The sequence below is a fragment of the Bradysia coprophila genome, unplaced genomic scaffold (assembly GCF_014529535.1).
Source record: "Bradysia coprophila strain Holo2 unplaced genomic scaffold, BU_Bcop_v1 contig_232, whole genome shotgun sequence".
NCBI lineage: Eukaryota > Metazoa > Arthropoda > Insecta > Diptera > Sciaridae > Bradysia > Bradysia coprophila.
Genome location: NW_023503493.1, coordinates 10,409,078 through 10,427,101, shown reverse-complemented (window position 1 = coordinate 10,427,101; position 18,024 = coordinate 10,409,078). Strand labels below are relative to the sequence as shown.

The 18,024-nt window shown below is 36.9% G+C and overlaps 2 protein-coding genes across 3 annotated transcripts; both read left to right on the top strand.

Moving 5' to 3' along the window:
* The first annotated feature begins 581 nt into the window (after nt 1-581).
* On the top strand, nt 582-17,654 carry LOC119076546 (high affinity copper uptake protein 1-like). 2 transcript variants are annotated; one of them, XM_037183341.1, is made up of 4 exons: nt 582-600; nt 16,555-16,638; nt 16,700-16,914; nt 16,994-17,654. In XM_037183341.1, the coding sequence occupies exons 2-4, from the start codon at nt 16,564-16,566 to the stop codon at nt 17,196-17,198; spliced, it is 495 nt and encodes a 164-aa protein (XP_037039236.1). In that variant the 5' UTR covers nt 582-600; nt 16,555-16,563; the 3' UTR covers nt 17,199-17,654. The 2 variants fall into 2 exon arrangements, with proteins under 2 accessions (XP_037039236.1, XP_037039237.1); XM_037183342.1 differs by lacking the exon at nt 582-600 and adding an exon at nt 9,373-9,379.
* Nucleotides 674-4,380, top strand: LOC119077207 (von Willebrand factor A domain-containing protein 5A-like). Its single transcript, XM_037184390.1, has 10 exons — nt 674-995; nt 1,057-1,161; nt 1,216-1,638; nt 1,702-1,854; nt 1,915-2,047; nt 2,103-2,215; nt 2,272-2,766; nt 2,830-2,995; nt 3,056-3,221; nt 3,384-4,380. Exons 1-10 carry the CDS (start codon nt 729-731, stop codon nt 4,378-4,380), a joined length of 3,018 nt encoding a protein of 1,005 aa, XP_037040285.1. The 5' UTR covers nt 674-728.
* Nucleotides 17,655-18,024: the final 370 nt, after the last annotated feature.

The window sequence follows — 18,024 nt, the reverse complement described above, 5'->3', positions numbered from 1 at the left end:
TTAAAAAAAATTGTGTTTTTTGTGATATTTTTTTTAATTTTCAGTTTTCTCCAAGTGGACAATTTCTGTGGCTCTCGAAACTTTATATATTTCGGCACCAAACGATAAGGTCACTTTTAAGAGTAAAAGTCTTTTTTAGCGAGTGAGAAGTTTCCAGACAGAGCCGAAGGCGAGGTCTGGAATCAAATACGCTAAAAAGACTTTTAGTCCGTGGTACGAATAGTATTTTTCATATTGGACGGAGTCCTAGGGTCCTAGGTATGAAAAAATATTTTCATAGGAGGTCGGAGTGCATTAAGCGTTACTAGCTTTCGAGTTTTGAATGACTATGCTTTTACATCCTGAATGGTGGACATGTTAGCATCATTTGGGAATGGGAAAATTCTAGCGACCCATTTCCGTCCTAGCAATACGAACGATTGGCATTAGGTTACATTTGATAAAAAGTTGAATAATTATCTATTTTTTTTATTTGATTTTTTCTACATTTTAATAAATTAAAAAGAAGCACTACATGTAGTGCTGTCGTGTTGCATAATTCGTAATCACAATCTAAATTCGCGGAATTTTCAACGAAGCGAAATAAAATAACTGAATAATGTGATAATGAAATTATGTTTTTTTCTTGAGGGGAAATAACAAAATTACTGATACAAATTATGAAAAACTTATAGGAACATCATCAGTCTCAGTATCGTTCTTGACTTCGACTGAGTAATATTGGAATCATGTTTACGAATAGCTTCGGAGAATACAAAAATATTTCCTGTGGCCTAGTGTCAATGGTTGATGCGGCACATCCTGATGTCTATCCAATTCCATTACTATCTGTGTATGTGACTGCGTTGGTGCTTCATGCTGTGGCGCAAGTTGAAATAACCCAAAACTATGTGAACAAGGAAGAGCAGCCGATTGAGGCTATTTATTACTTTCCAATTGATCCGGATGGAGCAGTGACTAATTTTCGAGTGGAACTGGATGACAGAATGATCAAAGTAAGTTCGTTGTCAGTTAATTATGGTCTCGTGTAGCTACCGACAAAATGAAATATTTAAGGGCGTTGTGAAACCCAGAGAGGAAGCACAAGAGGCGTATGATGAAGCAGTAGCGAATAGAACGACAGCGTTCCTGGGAGAGGAGACTAAAGCTGATATGTTCAAAGTGAGTAAACACTTTGACTTGGATCGAATAAATCTGTAACGATTCGTTGTTCAGCTTCGAGTTGGTAGTTTACGACCAGGCTCTCGCGTAAAGGTTACCATCGAATACGTTACAGAAGTGAAAAATGAACCAGGAACAAATAATATTCGCTTCTATATACCAACGACAATTGCACCGCGTTACATTTCTGCTGAGGAAACCGATCGACAAGCGATGGATATTAGGAACATGACATTCTCACAGTCATCGCCAGTACCTTTGTCGATGAGAGTGGATGTTTCCATCCAAGGTGGGATTAAGTCCATTGTGAGTCCTACACATACAGTTACCGTAGAGAAATCCGAAGCAACTACGTACGAAAATGATGACTGGCAGAAGGCTACTGTCGAATTGTCGGGACAAACAACGGACATGGATCGTGATTTTGTGATCATTATTGAACCACGGGAAAAGCATAAGCCAAGACTGTATTCAGAGGTAATATTGGGTGCTCAATAACTCAATCTATGAGAACGTTGTCATTTTCCCATTTTCATTCAGACATCAGACAATGGTAATGGTACTACTGCTGTTATGATTCATTTGCTGCCTAGTTTCAAATTGGACGAACAGAAGACGGAACTGATATTCGTATTGGATAGGTCTGGATCCATGTTGGGTCCAAGTATCCGTTCGGCAAAGGAAGCTCTCACAGTATGGCAATTTTTATTTTAAATATGTTTACCGAGCCTGTAATGAACGTTCGATCCATAGCTGTTCCTTCATTCCATGCCTGTCGATTGCTATTTCAATGTGCTAGGATTCGGTTCCAGTCATGAGTTCTTGTTTCCGGCTAGTGTCAAATACGATGACGATAGTTTGAGGATGGCATTGAAACATGCGACAGGTGAATATATGTTCAATTTGCTGCAAACCTCTAATTCAATAACGAATGTTAACAGAATTGGACGCCGATCTGGGTGGTACCGAGATTTTTGAGCCATTAAAAGCATTGTACGAAAAACCATCGATCGATGGATACTCGAAGCAGTTTTTTATTCTCACTGATGGCGAAGTATGTAATTTATTTTTGACTGTCTCATCTTCACTATAATTCGGCTGTGGTAACAGGTTTACGACACAGATAGGGTGCTCGGAATAGTAAAGGCTAACGCACATAAAGTTAGAGTGTTTACACTTGGTATCGGTGATGCCGCATCACATTATTTGGTTGAAGGAGTTGCCACAGCTGGTGGTGGAACAGCCGTTTTTGTAAATTATAACGAAAGCATGGATAAGAAGGTTATCAATCAACTGAAAAATGCATTGCAACCGTCACTCTTTAATGTCACGATAAAGTGGGATGAATCGGCTACAGATGATGTTCCAGAGAGACAAGCGTCCGATGTTGTTGTTGAAAATACTTTATTCGGCTACAACAAACCAATCGAGTCTGAAGCTGGCTCAGAATCGTATCTTTCGGGTATCAGACAATCACCCAAGAAAGTTCGTCCAGTTTATGACGGGTCACAGTTGTTGGTATTAGGAATTTTCAAAAATGGCTGTCCGAAATCGGTGCTTATTACGGCGCACACGCCAGATGGGCCACTTACTGTGAAAATAGAGGTAAGACGATGGAGACAGAGTGTCTTGCAAATTTGATGAAACTAACAAAAAAACTCCTTCAAGCATTCTACTTCCAATAATCTCGACGGAAATGGAAATTTACTTCATCGTCTTGCAGCGATAAAACTTATTCGTGAGCTGGAAATGGAAGTTTCTTCATTGCAATCCAAAAATTCGGAAGCAGAGAAGATCTTGAAAAACGAAATCATAGAAATTGGATGTCAGAATGGTACTGACGTTTAATCGAGCAACTGTACGATTTTATATAACTTTTTCTTCGTTTTTGTAGGTATTGCGTCTAGATACACTTCCTTTATTGCTAGTGACGTGAGAAACGACAAGCAATCGAAGGAGAGCTGGGTGATGGTAACAAGACATGTACCTAGTCAAATTGCACATGGCTGGCATGGTGGGAATAGGATGGGTGTGTTGGCATTCCCATCGCATGGTTCATACGGTAACGTATATAGTGGAATCGGATCTAGTGGTAGCGGATATAGAGGTAGTGGTGGTGTATATACTAGTAGTGCATATCCTGGTAGCGTATATAGTGGAATAGGATCTAGTGGTAGTGGTAATGGATATACTCGTATTGCATATACTGGAAGCGGATCCAGTGGTAGCGGATATAGTGGGAGTGGTAGTGTATATACTGGTAGTGCATATCCTGGAAGCGGATATAGTGGAATCGGATCTAGTGGTAGTGGTAATGGATATACTGGTATTGCATATCCTGGGAGCGGATCTAGTGGTAGCGGATATAGTGGGAGTGGTAGTGTATATACTGGTAGTGCATATCCTGGAAGCGGATATAGTGGAATCGGATCTAGTGGTAGTGGTAATGGATATACTGGTATTGCATATCCTGGGAGCGGATCTAGTGGTAGCGGATATAGTGTGAGTGGTAGTGGATATACTGGTAGTACATATCCTGAGAGCGGATATGGTGGTATAGGATCTAGTGGTAGCGGATATAGTGGAATCGGATCTAGTGGAAGTGGTAGTGTATATACTGGTAGTACATATCCTGGGAGTCGATACAGTGGTGGCGGATATAGTGGAATCGGATCTAGTGGTAGTGGATATACTGGTAGCGGATACAGTGGGATCGGATCTGGTGGTAGCAGATATAGTGGGAGTGGTAGTGAATATGGTGGGAGTGTATACAGTGGGATCGGATCTGGTGGTAGCGGATATAGTGAGATAGGATCTATTGGAAGCGGATATAGTGGGATCGGATCTATTGGAAGCGGATCTAGTGGTAGCGGATATATTGGAAGTGGATCTAGTGGGATCGGATCTATTGGAATCGGATCTATTGGAAGCGGAATTAGTGAGAGCGAATTAGGGACGACAGCCACAAGACCTTATCAGCAATCATCATACAACTATCAGACTTTACCTTACAATTATCACTCGGTTAGTGGGATAGCGGGCTCATCCTACAGCGCTAATGAAGAAGATAATAGCACGAGAGATAACGCTGCATTAGGATCTTCGTCAACTTTGATGCTACTCATCAGTCTTCAATCGTATGATGGATCATTTACCTTGAACGAAGCCCTATCACAGATCTTGGGAAAAACGTTGCAGGAACTCAAAGCAGGTATTTGAATATTGAATTTGAACCATCAGCGTGTCAGTTTTATGTTAAACTCTCATCATCAACACTGTCTAGCATGCGTTGCAAATAATTTGTCCGAACAAAAGTTTGCAACGGCATTGGCAGTAGGTTTTTTCAGAAGTAAACTAGCCGACGAAAAAGACAGATGGGAATTGATTGTGACGAAGGCTGAGCGGTGGTTAAGTAGTGTAGTCCAACCAGAAAATGTGAGCGCAGTTACCAAATTAGCCTCGGATTTCCTAAAATGAAGTCGAACAATGTGACCGTCATCTTATATTTGAGACACGAAAGATTCTGTCTTTGTGTGGTTTGTTCCGAATACTCCAAGTAAATAAAAAAAAAAAATTTTTAATTTTGAATAGTTGTTTGTTACGACAGAAGAGACGCATTTTCCAAGGTAAATATAGTGAGGAGGTTATGCCATATATAACCGAATCAGATGTGCTGTAGCACGAAAGTTCGATACAAACGCCATCTCATTCCTTCGTTGAAAGCAAAAAATGGAATAGAAAGTCGGACCATCTGTTGTGAGATATTGAAAATATGTTTGTGAAACACAAGTAGGCATTACCTCCTCACTATATTTACCTTGGCATTTTCCAGGGTCTAATGGCTTTTTTCCGAACTAGTGTGTTAATGGAAATTTTGCGCAAAAGAATCATCTGTCACTTGTGTCGCATTTTTTTTCTTGCTAAAATTGTTTCATCATCACACCACCATCCAACCATCATCACAACACACAAATCCCTTCACGATGTTACAATTTCTCACACTCACTCAGACATACAAATTGCCTTCTTTTTATATGGCGTGCCTTGCTTACTAAAGTGCGGGAATGAATAATTCTTAAAAATTCTCAAAATTTTGAAAGAATTTTTAACGAATTTAAGACTAAATATTCCGAATAATAAGCCATTATAACAGTGAACCAATCAATGTCATAATAGTATATAGTAGTAACGTCGAAAAACGTCGAACGTCGATTATGATCCTATGATTCATATACGCTTTTGCGCACTAGTGCGCAAAAGTGACGTTTGGAAAAATGAAGATCTCACTACTGTACATAAAATCTTGTTGCTAACTTGTGCCTAAACTGGATGTATACGATGTGTTGTCAACCTCGGCTTCGTCTCGGGTTAACAATCTTCACATTTATTGCGCAAAATTTCCATTTAGTCACATGTTAGCAAAGTATTTCATATGGTAGGGGACTATTTTTTTCCTATTTTTTGGTGGAATCTGGTGAAGTTCTGGGTTGGAATCAGCTTGAAAAAGTAAACAATCAGTTGAAATCGTAATTATTGTTCGATATATTAAGCCAAAACTTATAGAATTTTATGAATTTGATTCGGAATTATTTTCACGGTGCCGCTATGGAATTAATGGCTTTGTCCGTCCACTCCAATCTCTCATTGTGCTGTAAATTTCAACTTGAGTCTCTTGACTCCCGCTCTGCGTCTTCTTTGTTCTTCTGACTGAAATTCTTCCTTCTTTGATTACAAGTTCCACACCACTGACGAAATTCATTCCCAAGACCATCTCTTCCGGCAACAGTTTGTCGTTTAGAATGTGGCACTGAATGTAATAACCCTCATGGCCAATGTTCATATGCAGTTCGTATGAACCCAATGTTTGCACTTCCGTACCAAGCATGCGTTCAACTGTTGATGATTGCTTGTGGATTGGTGCATATTCCAATTCCATGAACTTCGATTTTCGTAGAAATGAGTGTTTCGTTCCAGTGCAAATTACGGCTTGAACAACTACGCTTCCATGATCCAATCGCAACCTCCAACTGGACAAATGTATTCCCATTTCCAACGTTTTATCATTCGCTTTGCCCATGTCATTTTTTATGTCGGATTTTTCGACTACTCGGGTCGATCCACCAGGCTTCCCAATATGATCAAGTTTGTTGCATCGAAAGCAAGGCATACCTTTTTCTTTGAATGGACATACTTCTATCGGATGGAATCCTCCACAATTTAAACATCGACGCGACTTCAATTTACTCTCGTCCGTACTTTTAGTCAATAGATCTATCGAATTTGACAGGTTTTTCATTCTGAGTAGAAAATAACTGTCTGTGGACTTTTCGTATGTTCCGCTTCTTTGTTGTTGTTAAAAATACGAAAGAAAATTTTGCTCAGTTCAAATCTATAGAATAATCAGTGTTGCTAGGTGCACGATTCTTTTCACACTAAATATCCGCATCTACACTATACAAGACAAAAACGATGTACATCATCGTTTGATAAGAAAAATCAACTCAAACCAAACATAAAAATTATTTTTCCAGCACCGATGATACTGTACCCGACCTGACAGGTATAATTCAGATGAAGAAGAAAATGAAGAATTCGGTACCTCGAGACTCACTCAACTGATTTGCATAAACATTTTTACGATTCTGCCGTCGAGACCTTTCATTTGCATCACCATTGTAAAGTTTTTGATACTCTCAAAAAACGTTATAATCGCCCATCCGACTAACTCTTTTGTATATACCGCATACCGGAAGAAAGAACAGGCTCCTCGCTTTCACCCCAGTAAAAGCGTGACCCACAAAAATGGACAAACACCTCACTTGGTAACTCTGTCCTATCATAACCTAATGACAGCTAAAAATACGTTGTACACTTGCATGTACCTATGTATACTATACGTACAGCAAAAACACCTACATACATTAGAAATTTCCCCGTTAAACAGATTTAATTTAATAATGTTCGAAGCACTGTGAAGCATTTAGATTTGGTACTTTCTCAGAACAACACCCACATACCAGAACACATTCATCTAAATCTAGAGCTTCGAGGCCAATTCATATTGATACTATTTGTAGGTTGACGAAACAGGAAAAAAAACGTTTTTTTCAACTCAGAAAAGTGAAACTTTCGATTGAGGGGAAAATTACTTCGAAAAGCGCTGTACTGTACCATGACTTTGGTTACAAATGCTTTTTTAGACATATGACGCACATTTTAACACTCGGCCTGCGACCTTGAGCGACCTACACATCTAGTGCATAAAAAAGCATTTTTGCAAGTCTGTGACTGAATGAAACTGTGTGTTTATTGACTTCGGGTTCGCCTCGGTTCAACGAAATGCACACGACAATTCTACTTTGCATACTTGTTATGTTAAAAACTACTGACCTCGATGTCATAAATGACCGTAATCACTCGGTGGCATAAATAACTATTTAGGAACACGATGTTTATTCTCAATCGAGGCTGAATCGACATATATAGTGCCTAAAAAGAATTTATCACTCAGATATATATATAAATAGCTATTGTTCGCTGCAGAAAATACAGAAAAATTTTCGGAAAGTAATAAGGAAGCTGATAGAGGTTTAGACTCTTAATCGAGTAAAATTAAATAAAAAGAAAAGAAAATTCAAGGCTGAATAATTCCGATTGAAGAACGTTTTATTCCCTTTTCATACAGTTCAGATAATGTACTTTATTGCCATTGTATACACTATACACTATAGTGCTTCAGCACCTATCCGTGCACAATACACAAAACGAAACGAAAGCTACAAAAAATGCGATAAATTGCGTCAATTTTTGAAATTTTCTATAAAATTAAATTACACACTTTTCTGCACATTTTTCATATTAAAAAAGATTTCATTCTCAATACGCTTGAATACAATGGAATGGTATGTCTATAGATTTATACAATGTATACGTAACACCGGTACACATATATCTCTCCAGATATGCTGTATATAGACGGGGTGTGTAGCGCCAAAGAGAATTAAAATTAAATTTCCTTCGGAGCCAGTTACTCGTAACGAAAAAAAAAATTATAAGAAAAAACCAACATTCTTTACGTCTTTCCATTCGAAATAACAAATTAGATTACTTTACATCTTTCTTACATAAACATACATCCACCATCACCATTTCCACATTTCTTTTATTGAAGAAAATCAAAGAGCTTTATCTTACGATGAAAACCAATAAAACGAAAATGTATTGACGAACTGGAACGAGCAAAGCGAGAATATGTGTATAAGTGAACACTTTATAAGAAGACAAAAAGAAAATATTTTGTTGCGTTTGATGAAGATGTGAAAAATTTATTTTCGAACAAAAAAAAAGTTTTTCTTTTTGTTAAAGAAAATTTTCATTCAAAATTGATGGAAGAAAATTGGCGATTTGATAACCGGGTATTGGAAAATACCTACCACGTACAACACAAACGTTCCAGCGCAAGGAAAATTCTTTTCAAAGAACAGATTCATAAATCATGGCGAATGGATCGCTTATGTGAATTGAAAATGAATTTAGAAGAAGAGATAGCGAAGGTGCGAATGGATGATGAACAGTGTGTACAGAAATATCGGATGAAATCCTTATTTTCAAGCGAAAAATGCAGGTAATCCGTGCAAATTTATTCTTGATCTTTCGGTTTGAGGAAATATAAGTCATAGCATAGCACTATTCCTAGCATTAATATAAAAAATATTCGGATCCACACGCATCAATGTATCAAAATTGGGGGGCTTTTTGACTCATGAAGAATGTTAATGATGGACGCAGTGGTATGGTTAGAATCTTTATTAAGAGTATTGTCATAGAGTCCACAGACCGTTTAGTGAAAACCTTTTTCTATGTGATTTTCCTTACTACCAATGTATTGTTAGCAATTGCTAGAAATCTTGCGTAGTAACCTAGCAATGCTGTGAGAAAATTTTGCAGGTTCGGGAGAACACTTCATGAGTTTATGCACCTGGTTATTATGAAAATTTAGGACCAATTTGTAAAGGAGAACCCCAAAATTGCTTGGAAAACGCTTGCAAGATTTCTAATCCATGATTGCACGATTAAACACGATTAAGTTTTTGAGCACAAGGATGGCCCCAATGATAGACCAGAGAAATGTTAGATGCTAAGTTACAAATATTGCACGAAATAGATACGCGTGTGAATGACTGTTTTATTCTTTGGGAGAGAATTGCATACAAAGATTGTTACGATTAGTCACAGAGCCTAGTTCTTATTCATATTTGGATTCTAGCCCATGTAGTGCTGACAAGTTAGCATTTCTCTAGCTGGGGCGCAGCCTCCCCGAAATGATCATTTTTTAAATACATTTTTTCTGCGTTGGAGTTTAGCACGGTGCTTGCATCCCCAATCTTATCGTTTCATGTATCAACCTAATCCGGGTGCGAATCCACTACGGAGATGAGGTCTCAGACATACTCAGACACAAATCGAAACGCATTAAGAATGTTATTTTCAACAAAGTCCCAAGCTTATATGACCCACTTAACTGGGAAAATATTTTGATATTTCGATTCTAAGTGCATACTCCACCAAAGTAAAGAAAAGTAAATTCGACGAAATATGAAAATTATTTTCGTTTTAAACTTCAGAGAAATGTGTTCCATGAAAATACGACAATACATTCTGTACCCGAAAAACCTCTTGTAACAGGATTTACAAACAATCTGAATTTACATCATTTATCCTTGTCCTGAGAGTCGTATAGAATTCTCTTCTCATTTCTTTTTTTTCGTGCGGATAATGGTTTTCGCATTCTTTCCCTTCGCTTGGAATGATGAGAAAAATTATGATAAAAATGGTTTTCCGCAGATATAAATCGAAAATTTACCTACCCAGAGACTCGACGAACCACATAAGAAACCGAGTGAAATGTAATAAAAATCTGTAAATACGAATGACTGAATGACGTAGTTGTTGGCAAAATTATACTTGAAAACGACGGTATACTACACCGGAAGATATCTATATGGGACGCATCTATAGACGGGTGTACAATTTAATTATATTATATCGTCGACGCTCGGTACTTTTACTTTTAACAATAATAATTTTACACATTTTACACATTTTATGACGAATTATATTCACCGGAGAAAGATAAAATGGAAAATTCTTTCATTTAATTTTTTTTCCTTAAATTTTATTTTACTAACCATTAGCACACTCCTCCCGACTAATTCAGCCTCGCCATTTTAAGTGTGTTCTTAAAGCACTTTATCGCCGGTCTTTATGAGAAAAATGTGGTGGCTTTAGATGACGAGATTATTTCAATTATAAATTTAACTTCAAAAGGCCCCGAAATGATAACATAAAATCTTGTAATTTCAGATGAAGCTTAACCACATTAATTTCTGCTTAAGCTGTTTATGTGACTGACGAGAAAACGGTACGCGAATTGCGTGTAGAATTTAAAATAAAGGCAGACGGAGTCAATAATGCCCTTTTTTCAAATCACATTTTGTGTATTTTTTGTTCTGTAGATGTAGTGGTCTTCAAGACTTCAAGAGAACTAGTAACCGAAAAAGTCTCGAATTCTAATATCTGAATCTGCTATTCTGAACCATATGAGCGGTTGGCACGACCACTCAGATCAGAAGGATAAATCGTCTGATTTTTCTGCCTGAAAAATCCATTTTACCAAAAAACCGACAGTGAGAGAGCATTTTGGTCATTTCTAACGCGCAGATCAGAATATTTTCTGATCTAGTGTGACTTCTGCACCACGCCTCGAAGAATTCGAACACTCTCTGAGGAAAGTTAGGAGCATAACTGATAATTTACCTAAATGTAGGCTACATATGTCTACAAATACATCGTTTCAGCCCTAGACATAGCGCAAATTGTAACGCTTAAGTGAGCTTTAGGACGATGAGAATGCAAGTATGACATTTTTTGGTGGTTTTAATTCTCATAACTCCAAAAAATTCTGAAATTTGTTCTCGGAACTTTTTTTTAGAATTTTTCGAAATTTTCATAATTTTTAAGAATTTAAATTCCTAAAAAAAAGTCTTGGGTATAATCGCTAGAGAAATTCTGTGTGGAATTTCGTGTGACACGGCCATCGAACCTGGACAATTTCGGTGTAAGGCCAGGCCAGACTAGTAAACACTCGTCTTTCGCTGACATGGGTGACATAACTCTTTTTTTTCAAAATCGCGGCGAAGAGCGATTTTATACTATTCCAGTAAGTAACCACTAGGCCATCCCGTCCCCAGTTTGCCAATGAAATTAATTTTTCGCTTCGTTGTGCAAAGTTTCTCAGTTTCAAATCGTCGAAAGCTAATTAATTTTTACAAGAACAAAGATTTCCCGACTGCAAACTTATCTCAATCAAAACAAATTCGATGTAAATTGATCGAAATATACACAATGCGTTACTTTTTAGAGCTAACGTTCAAAAAATAAATTCGCCAGAACCATCTTAGGTAGTGTAACAAGTGATCGCTTACTCTAGTTTGGAAATAATAAATTACGATACCAGAAGCTAACCATTTACATTGTGTACGTACGGTATATTGTTAATATTGAGATTAATTGACAAAGTGGTCGGTAACGAATCTCATTCCCTCAATCAAACCGCCAAACTTTGTAAACAGATAAACAAGCCGCAATTTCAATAAAAATTGTGATGAATTTGTGAAATTTAATCCCATCTCCCATAAAAATACGAAACAATATCATCCCATACTTAAGGCACTTTAGCATATTAAAGTCCCAGCAGTGTGAATATACATACATTCTTGCACAAGCTTGTCTTCGGAAAATAAATCTCCTGAAAGTTTTATGTCTTTTTTTTCTCTTCTTCGTCGTCTTCCTCGCCATAAACGAGTACTCACTGCCAATTTATTTACTTCCTCACAGCCCGGAGTTTCCTGTCTCATGCGGGACACAACGGCACACAAACGCAAGCAGAAAAATGAGTTTCGGTTAAACTTTTTTTTTTATGATTATGATGTTATGGAAATCGATTTCATAATTAATTTTTTAAGCAAAAAAAAATTACTCGCAAACATGTTGTTTATACATGCCACATCGTGAAGAGTGAGTAATGCTATATGGATGGTGTAGAATGTAACACCAAAAACTTTATCTCTTTCAAAAAGCACTTCAGGGATCACTTGAGCCTATATTATACAACGGGTGTTTCGGTACATACCTATTAAATTGTATGTTCCTGCGAAGTATACAGACATGGAAGTATATTCATATTAAATAAGCGGGCAAAGCGAAGGATCAGAAACGGTGTGTATGTACAACCAACCAGATTTTCGTTATAAAGTAATATAAATATATTCCCACAGTATCTGTACTTTGGGTGTGGGAACATCTTTTTTTTCTCCCGGTGTCAATGTATGTTTTTTGCTTAATGAAAATACTAAGAAGTTACATAAAATGTACATTGTTGTAGATATGGCTGGTGTAAAAGCTTCCCGTTTTGTGAATATCTTTTGGGAATTTAACCAAACACAAAACACGAGAACCGGATTATTTAAAATATTATAAACACAGGAATGCTGTTTAATTTGTGCAAATATGTGCGCTTTTATCTTCAAAGCGTTCTCCACCGTTTTCTATGTGTGTACATATAACCCGTCCTCAGTAATTGTTTGAAAGGATTGCTGGAGTGTATACGACCTTACAATGGTCATAATGGTATAACACCGATTATCGTACACAGAGAGCATTTATCGCCCAGGAATAATAAATGGCGCTGCAAATTAAGTTTAAGTATTAGGGTGGAAGAGCTAAGTTTATCGGGAATTTATTGAATTGTTTTGGCAGTTTAACTTATTCATCAAAACGTTAAGTGGATGGAAGTGATTTTTGAATTGAAAATGGGAGAGGCAAATCTATGTCAATTAGGGCAGTTTCCAGGGAATATTTTTAAGAAAACATTTCCCCATAATTTCTTAAATTTTCCCATATTTTCCTAGATTTTACTGAATTCGGGAAAATTTATGAAAATGCTCTCCCAAAAGCAGTCCCTGGTAGTTTCATTGTACTTCATGTTGGAATGCAATTATTTAAACGGAAATCTCGAAAACGCCAGTAGCAACGATTCAATTATGAACGTCAGAGGCACAGAATCATTTTGCTTCTTTTGCGATGAGTCTGGGCATTTTAAAAGTTATTGTCCGAGATACATTGCATGGAAAGATAAACAAGACGGGAAGGCGGTAGATCAAGCAAAGTTGGTGGAACGAAACACAGCGTCAGGTTGGACAGAACAAAACCAAGGGTTTTTGTTTTGATTTAAAGGAATAAGTGAATTAAATAATTGAGAGGTGGTGTTGGAATGCAATTCTTTACACGTAGCTAACACTGCATCGTTTATCCATAATTATAATGACGACAACACTGTCAATGCATTGTTATCACATTAACTCGTCGTAGCATTGTGTCCTTTCTCTTTTTGTGTTGGAACTCAAACGAACAAGTTGCTTACAATAAAACGATCATTTATTTCCAAGCAAAGGAACGACTTTTCTTGTGTGATTTCTCATCAGGATCAATACTTCATAGGGGATGTAATTTGTTTATGTTTTGTCCGTTGACAAGTGGATCGCCACCGGTTTTGAGGGGGTTTCGATTTTTGTTTTTTACATGTTGCCACACATTGTTGACAAATTCAAGATTTTTTATTTACGAAGGTTACGCTGATTGCTTAGTGAAAAAGGACTTCACCTAGCACAAATTAAACGACCTTAGACATATTTGACATTGCAATGTGAGCAACATAGCGAAAATTAATTTCAAAACCCCCCGAAACCTTGTGCTTCCACCTACATAAAAAAACACGAACCGAACGAGCCAATATCAATTTATTCCATCGAAACGGGCCACACATTTTAATTTTACGAGGCCCGCACTGGCCATATGGGCTCAAAATTACGGAAATCTTTCAAAAATTTGCCAAAGTTTACTGAAGACATTTTTCAGTAAATTTCAGGAAAATTTCGGATTAAATAGAACTACCAGGTAATAGGCCCTGACTCAGCTGGTATATATGGAGGAATGAATGAATAGGCGCCGCTTATAAAGCGGATTGATGAATAGATCGATACATAGGCAAATGAATGGAGAAGCTAATTTATTGATGAATGAGTGAGTGACTGAATGTATACGAAATACATATACCGACCGACATTCAATACAGGACCGGTGTATTACAGACGTAAATGAAAATAATGTGAAACTGACAAGACAGATAAAACTCTGAGCCAATACGTTTTCACTGTTGAGTTGACATTTCAATTTGAAATGCACTTCAGGTATGCCGGATATTACTGAAGACGTAGTTATATAAACGGTATGTCTACATTTTACGCTGTCCTAAAAATTCAAAGTGAAGTCACTGTACTGTACAGATATATCCCATTGTTATCGTGTATCTGTTTCAAAAATCTATTTTGTTGATTATTTCAGTTTGCTCTCACCACAAAGGGGAAAAGACGAAATCATTGTTCATATACCTGCAATAACAATTCCAGAGACTTTAAGCCACAATTTAAAACTAAACGACTGGCACTTTTTCAATGAAATTTACTCTCCCCAACCGACAATATTTTTTTTTTTCAAACTTTTACTCAATAAAGTATTTAAACCGCCATTGCAATTAGCAATTTACGTTGTAATTCATCCACCCTTTTAAATTTTAAAAAGAAAACAGAGAAAAAAAGGATTTTCTTTCTGAATTTGTTTTTATAGTCCATGACGGGAAATGATGGTGAATAAAAATGCAGATTAAGAATAGGGCAGAATAGGGCGACAGAGCAGTTGGTTGTTTGAATGAAGTTTGTCTTTAGCAAATATCTGAAACGTAATTTGAAAGTTAAAATCGCTTTGCTGAACCAATACGCGGAGTAAGTAAAACTCGTATTATAAAGTAGAAATGGAAAATCTGCAGAGAATTGTTCTGTGGCGACGGACAGAGGTCATAAATATTTTTTGTGTCATTTTCAAGGAAGCCATCGTTCTTAGATTCCACAAAAAGTGGAATGTGGAATATTTGTGAATGAAAGTTGTTCCAAGACTACAATGCTTTTGGAACTCAGTACATTTCACCAACAGCTTACATGCATTATTTCTATGACCTCAGTCTAATTTTAAACACCAATTGCATCAATACAATAAACACAACAAATCTATACAATTGTGACGGCAATCCACTTTAATCCACTTCAATTGTTTGTGATAGCAGCGATACTTTCCACGTTTATCGCCATTTATTTAATTTCCACTCAACGATTATACGAACTGATAAATGGTTGAATGGCAAGACGAAAAATAACATGTCGATAAGTTGACCACAACAATACACCAGCCAATTGAATATGAAAGGTAAGATTAGAGTGTGACATGAGTTGGGAGTGAGTATTTAAAAAAAAGTGTTTTGCACACGAATCCAATGTCTAATGTAAGAGAGAATCAAACTATGTTGCCATGTTCGAGTGCAAATTGCAGACGGCACCAATAAACTGGTCTCTCACATTGTTTCCGAAATATTGTTTTGCTGTAAAGATTAGCTGTTAATGATCGAGTCTACTTCTACATCGGACAATTTATGGGAAATTTCGGTCGTATTTGCTTGAATTTCCATGATTTGTTACAAATGTGAGTCATGAGAAGTGCACGCTGGGCGATTTTTATTAGTCCTACGTTTTCCTATTATTATCAGTCACGCACGATTCCCGTGAATATTAGACTCGTAAGGTCTGTAGGATTCGTAAGATTGAAATGACTTACAACTTAGATTAGCTTGATAAACTGTGACCAGGTTCATGACCTGACCAGCGTTTTTGGAAGCCCTAGAACGTTACCTGAACTCCGAATATCAGGTCCGGTCCAATCAGATTCGTTTGTCTTTCAGTTTAGATTTAACTTTTTGTTCGTCTTCTACAATGGCTGGTGAACCTGCCATGAGAATGTGTTTATTACAGTTTACTTTAAATGCAAGTGACAATGTCACAGGCTGTTGTTAGAATTCCTCTAAGAAAAACATAAAAGGCAGGAACGGCGCGCCATAGCCGAGTTAAGGTCTTCTCTAATTTCTAAATTCAGAGACTCGCCGAGGTATTTTAAAAAAAAATCGAATTAACGTGTCCATTGTTCATAGTCTCTGCTAATTACTTAACACATTTTTCATCTCATCTCATAATCAACGCAGCTTATCAGAGTTTATCAGTTCTTATGGTCCCCCATAATTTTTTTTCCACATTTTTTATCATCTGAAACGATATCAAGTTATTGACGAAGATATGGCTGGTAGATTGACTTATAAAAGCACGAAAAGATTTCATTGCACCAGTTCGATTTCTTCATTTGAATAGTGTAGCGTTTCACTGAAAATTAAGTGAGCAACACAGAATGGATTACATCATACGCCAACACGGTGACCATGGAGACGAAGGAGACAGCGAATCATGTCCAATGATTATGACGGTAACGTTTTTTGCAATTTGAAACAATTGAAGCAGAAATATTTTAAAAGTTAAATCTTCAGTTCCACACCGGCAACTGTGAGTCAATCTTATTCAAGGGCATCAAAGTGACAAAGGGAGAAGAATTCGCTGTGGCTTTTCTTGTCATTTTTGTCATTTCAATCGCCTACGAGGGATTAAGATTCTGGCGAGAGAAACTGTACAATGACTACCAGGCACAACAACAAATTACATGTTCGAATCCAAAGGACATGGCACCACCGCGGAAAACAATTAGGTATATACACAGCCCGTCCGCATTCAATAGTTTCTGTGTGTGTAAATTCCATCTCGCTAATAAAATCGGTTTTCCATAGGCAACTGTTGACCCAGAAAGCACATCTGATCCAAACACTTATGCATATGATACAGGTGACTGTATCGTACGCACTAATGTTAATTGTCATGACATACAATGTGTGGCTCGTTTTGGCAGTCATTTTGGGTGCAACAGTGGGATATTTTATCTTTGGATGGATTCGGCAGAGAACGATTGACGTGGCGGAAAGTTGTTGCCATTAAAGCGACGTAGCTTTACGCTTTAGGTTAACATTTTTTTTAAAGTTTGAGTGATGGACCAGTTCACTTAGGTGATTAAATAAGAATTATTTTAGCTTTAGTTTAGGATGCGGTATTATGTTGTATGAAGTAGAATAGTTATGCGAAGTTCTACTTCATACAAGGTGTTACCATTCGGATATAGTAAAACTGATGATCTTATTTACACGCCTTTTTATTGGCGGTAATTAATTTAAATGAAAATCTAGTGTCTAGGTTGATGGTACACATTTTAATATACTCGTACGGTAATTTGATAAATTTAATTTGATTTTTTGTTTCGTTCAATTATTTTTTTAAGAGCTCGAGAGAATGTCTCCCATTTAATTTTGGCTATGTTCAGTTTCACAAGTTTACTCATTAAACATTCTTGTTGGTTAGGTACCTAGAAATAATTAAAGAAAAAATTACTTCTAACAAAAAAAAACGTTTTTTTTTCACTTTAACAATATCTACGCTCAGTCCCAGTCCCATGCACAATATAATTGTTTTCTCTCTACACAAAGGAAGAAAAAAAATGGAAATGAAAAAACCCAAGCGAAAAAAATTCCCGTTAAAAAAGCTCAAAATTTGTTTTCTGTTTATTTAATGCAGACTCCGACAAGTATAGAATAAAACTCTTTCTCTCCCGTATGCAAATTTAAATATTACACAAAAAAAAACAACGACAACTGAAAATGAACTTGACAGGAATAAGTAAGACACACACTTTTTGTGTTATAACTTTATGCTGACATCGACGGTGTATATACTTTTTCATACACAAACATAATGCATGCAAGTTTTAAAA

Coding starts and splice junctions, on each gene's coding strand:
- LOC119076546 (XM_037183341.1), top strand. CDS start 16,564: ATGGATTACATCATACGCCAACACGGTGACCATGGAGACGAAGGAGAC. Junction 16,639..16,699: donor CATGTCCAATGATTATGACG/GTAACGTTTTTT, acceptor TTAAATCTTCAG/TTCCACACCGGCAACTGTGA. Junction 16,915..16,993: donor CCACCGCGGAAAACAATTAG/GTATATACACAG, acceptor GGTTTTCCATAG/GCAACTGTTGACCCAGAAAG.
- LOC119077207 (XM_037184390.1), top strand. CDS start 729: ATGTTTACGAATAGCTTCGGAGAATACAAAAATATTTCCTGTGGCCTA. Junction 1,639..1,701: donor AGCCAAGACTGTATTCAGAG/GTAATATTGGGT, acceptor ATTTTCATTCAG/ACATCAGACAATGGTAATGG. Junction 2,996..3,055: donor AGAAATTGGATGTCAGAATG/GTACTGACGTTT, acceptor TCGTTTTTGTAG/GTATTGCGTCTAGATACACT.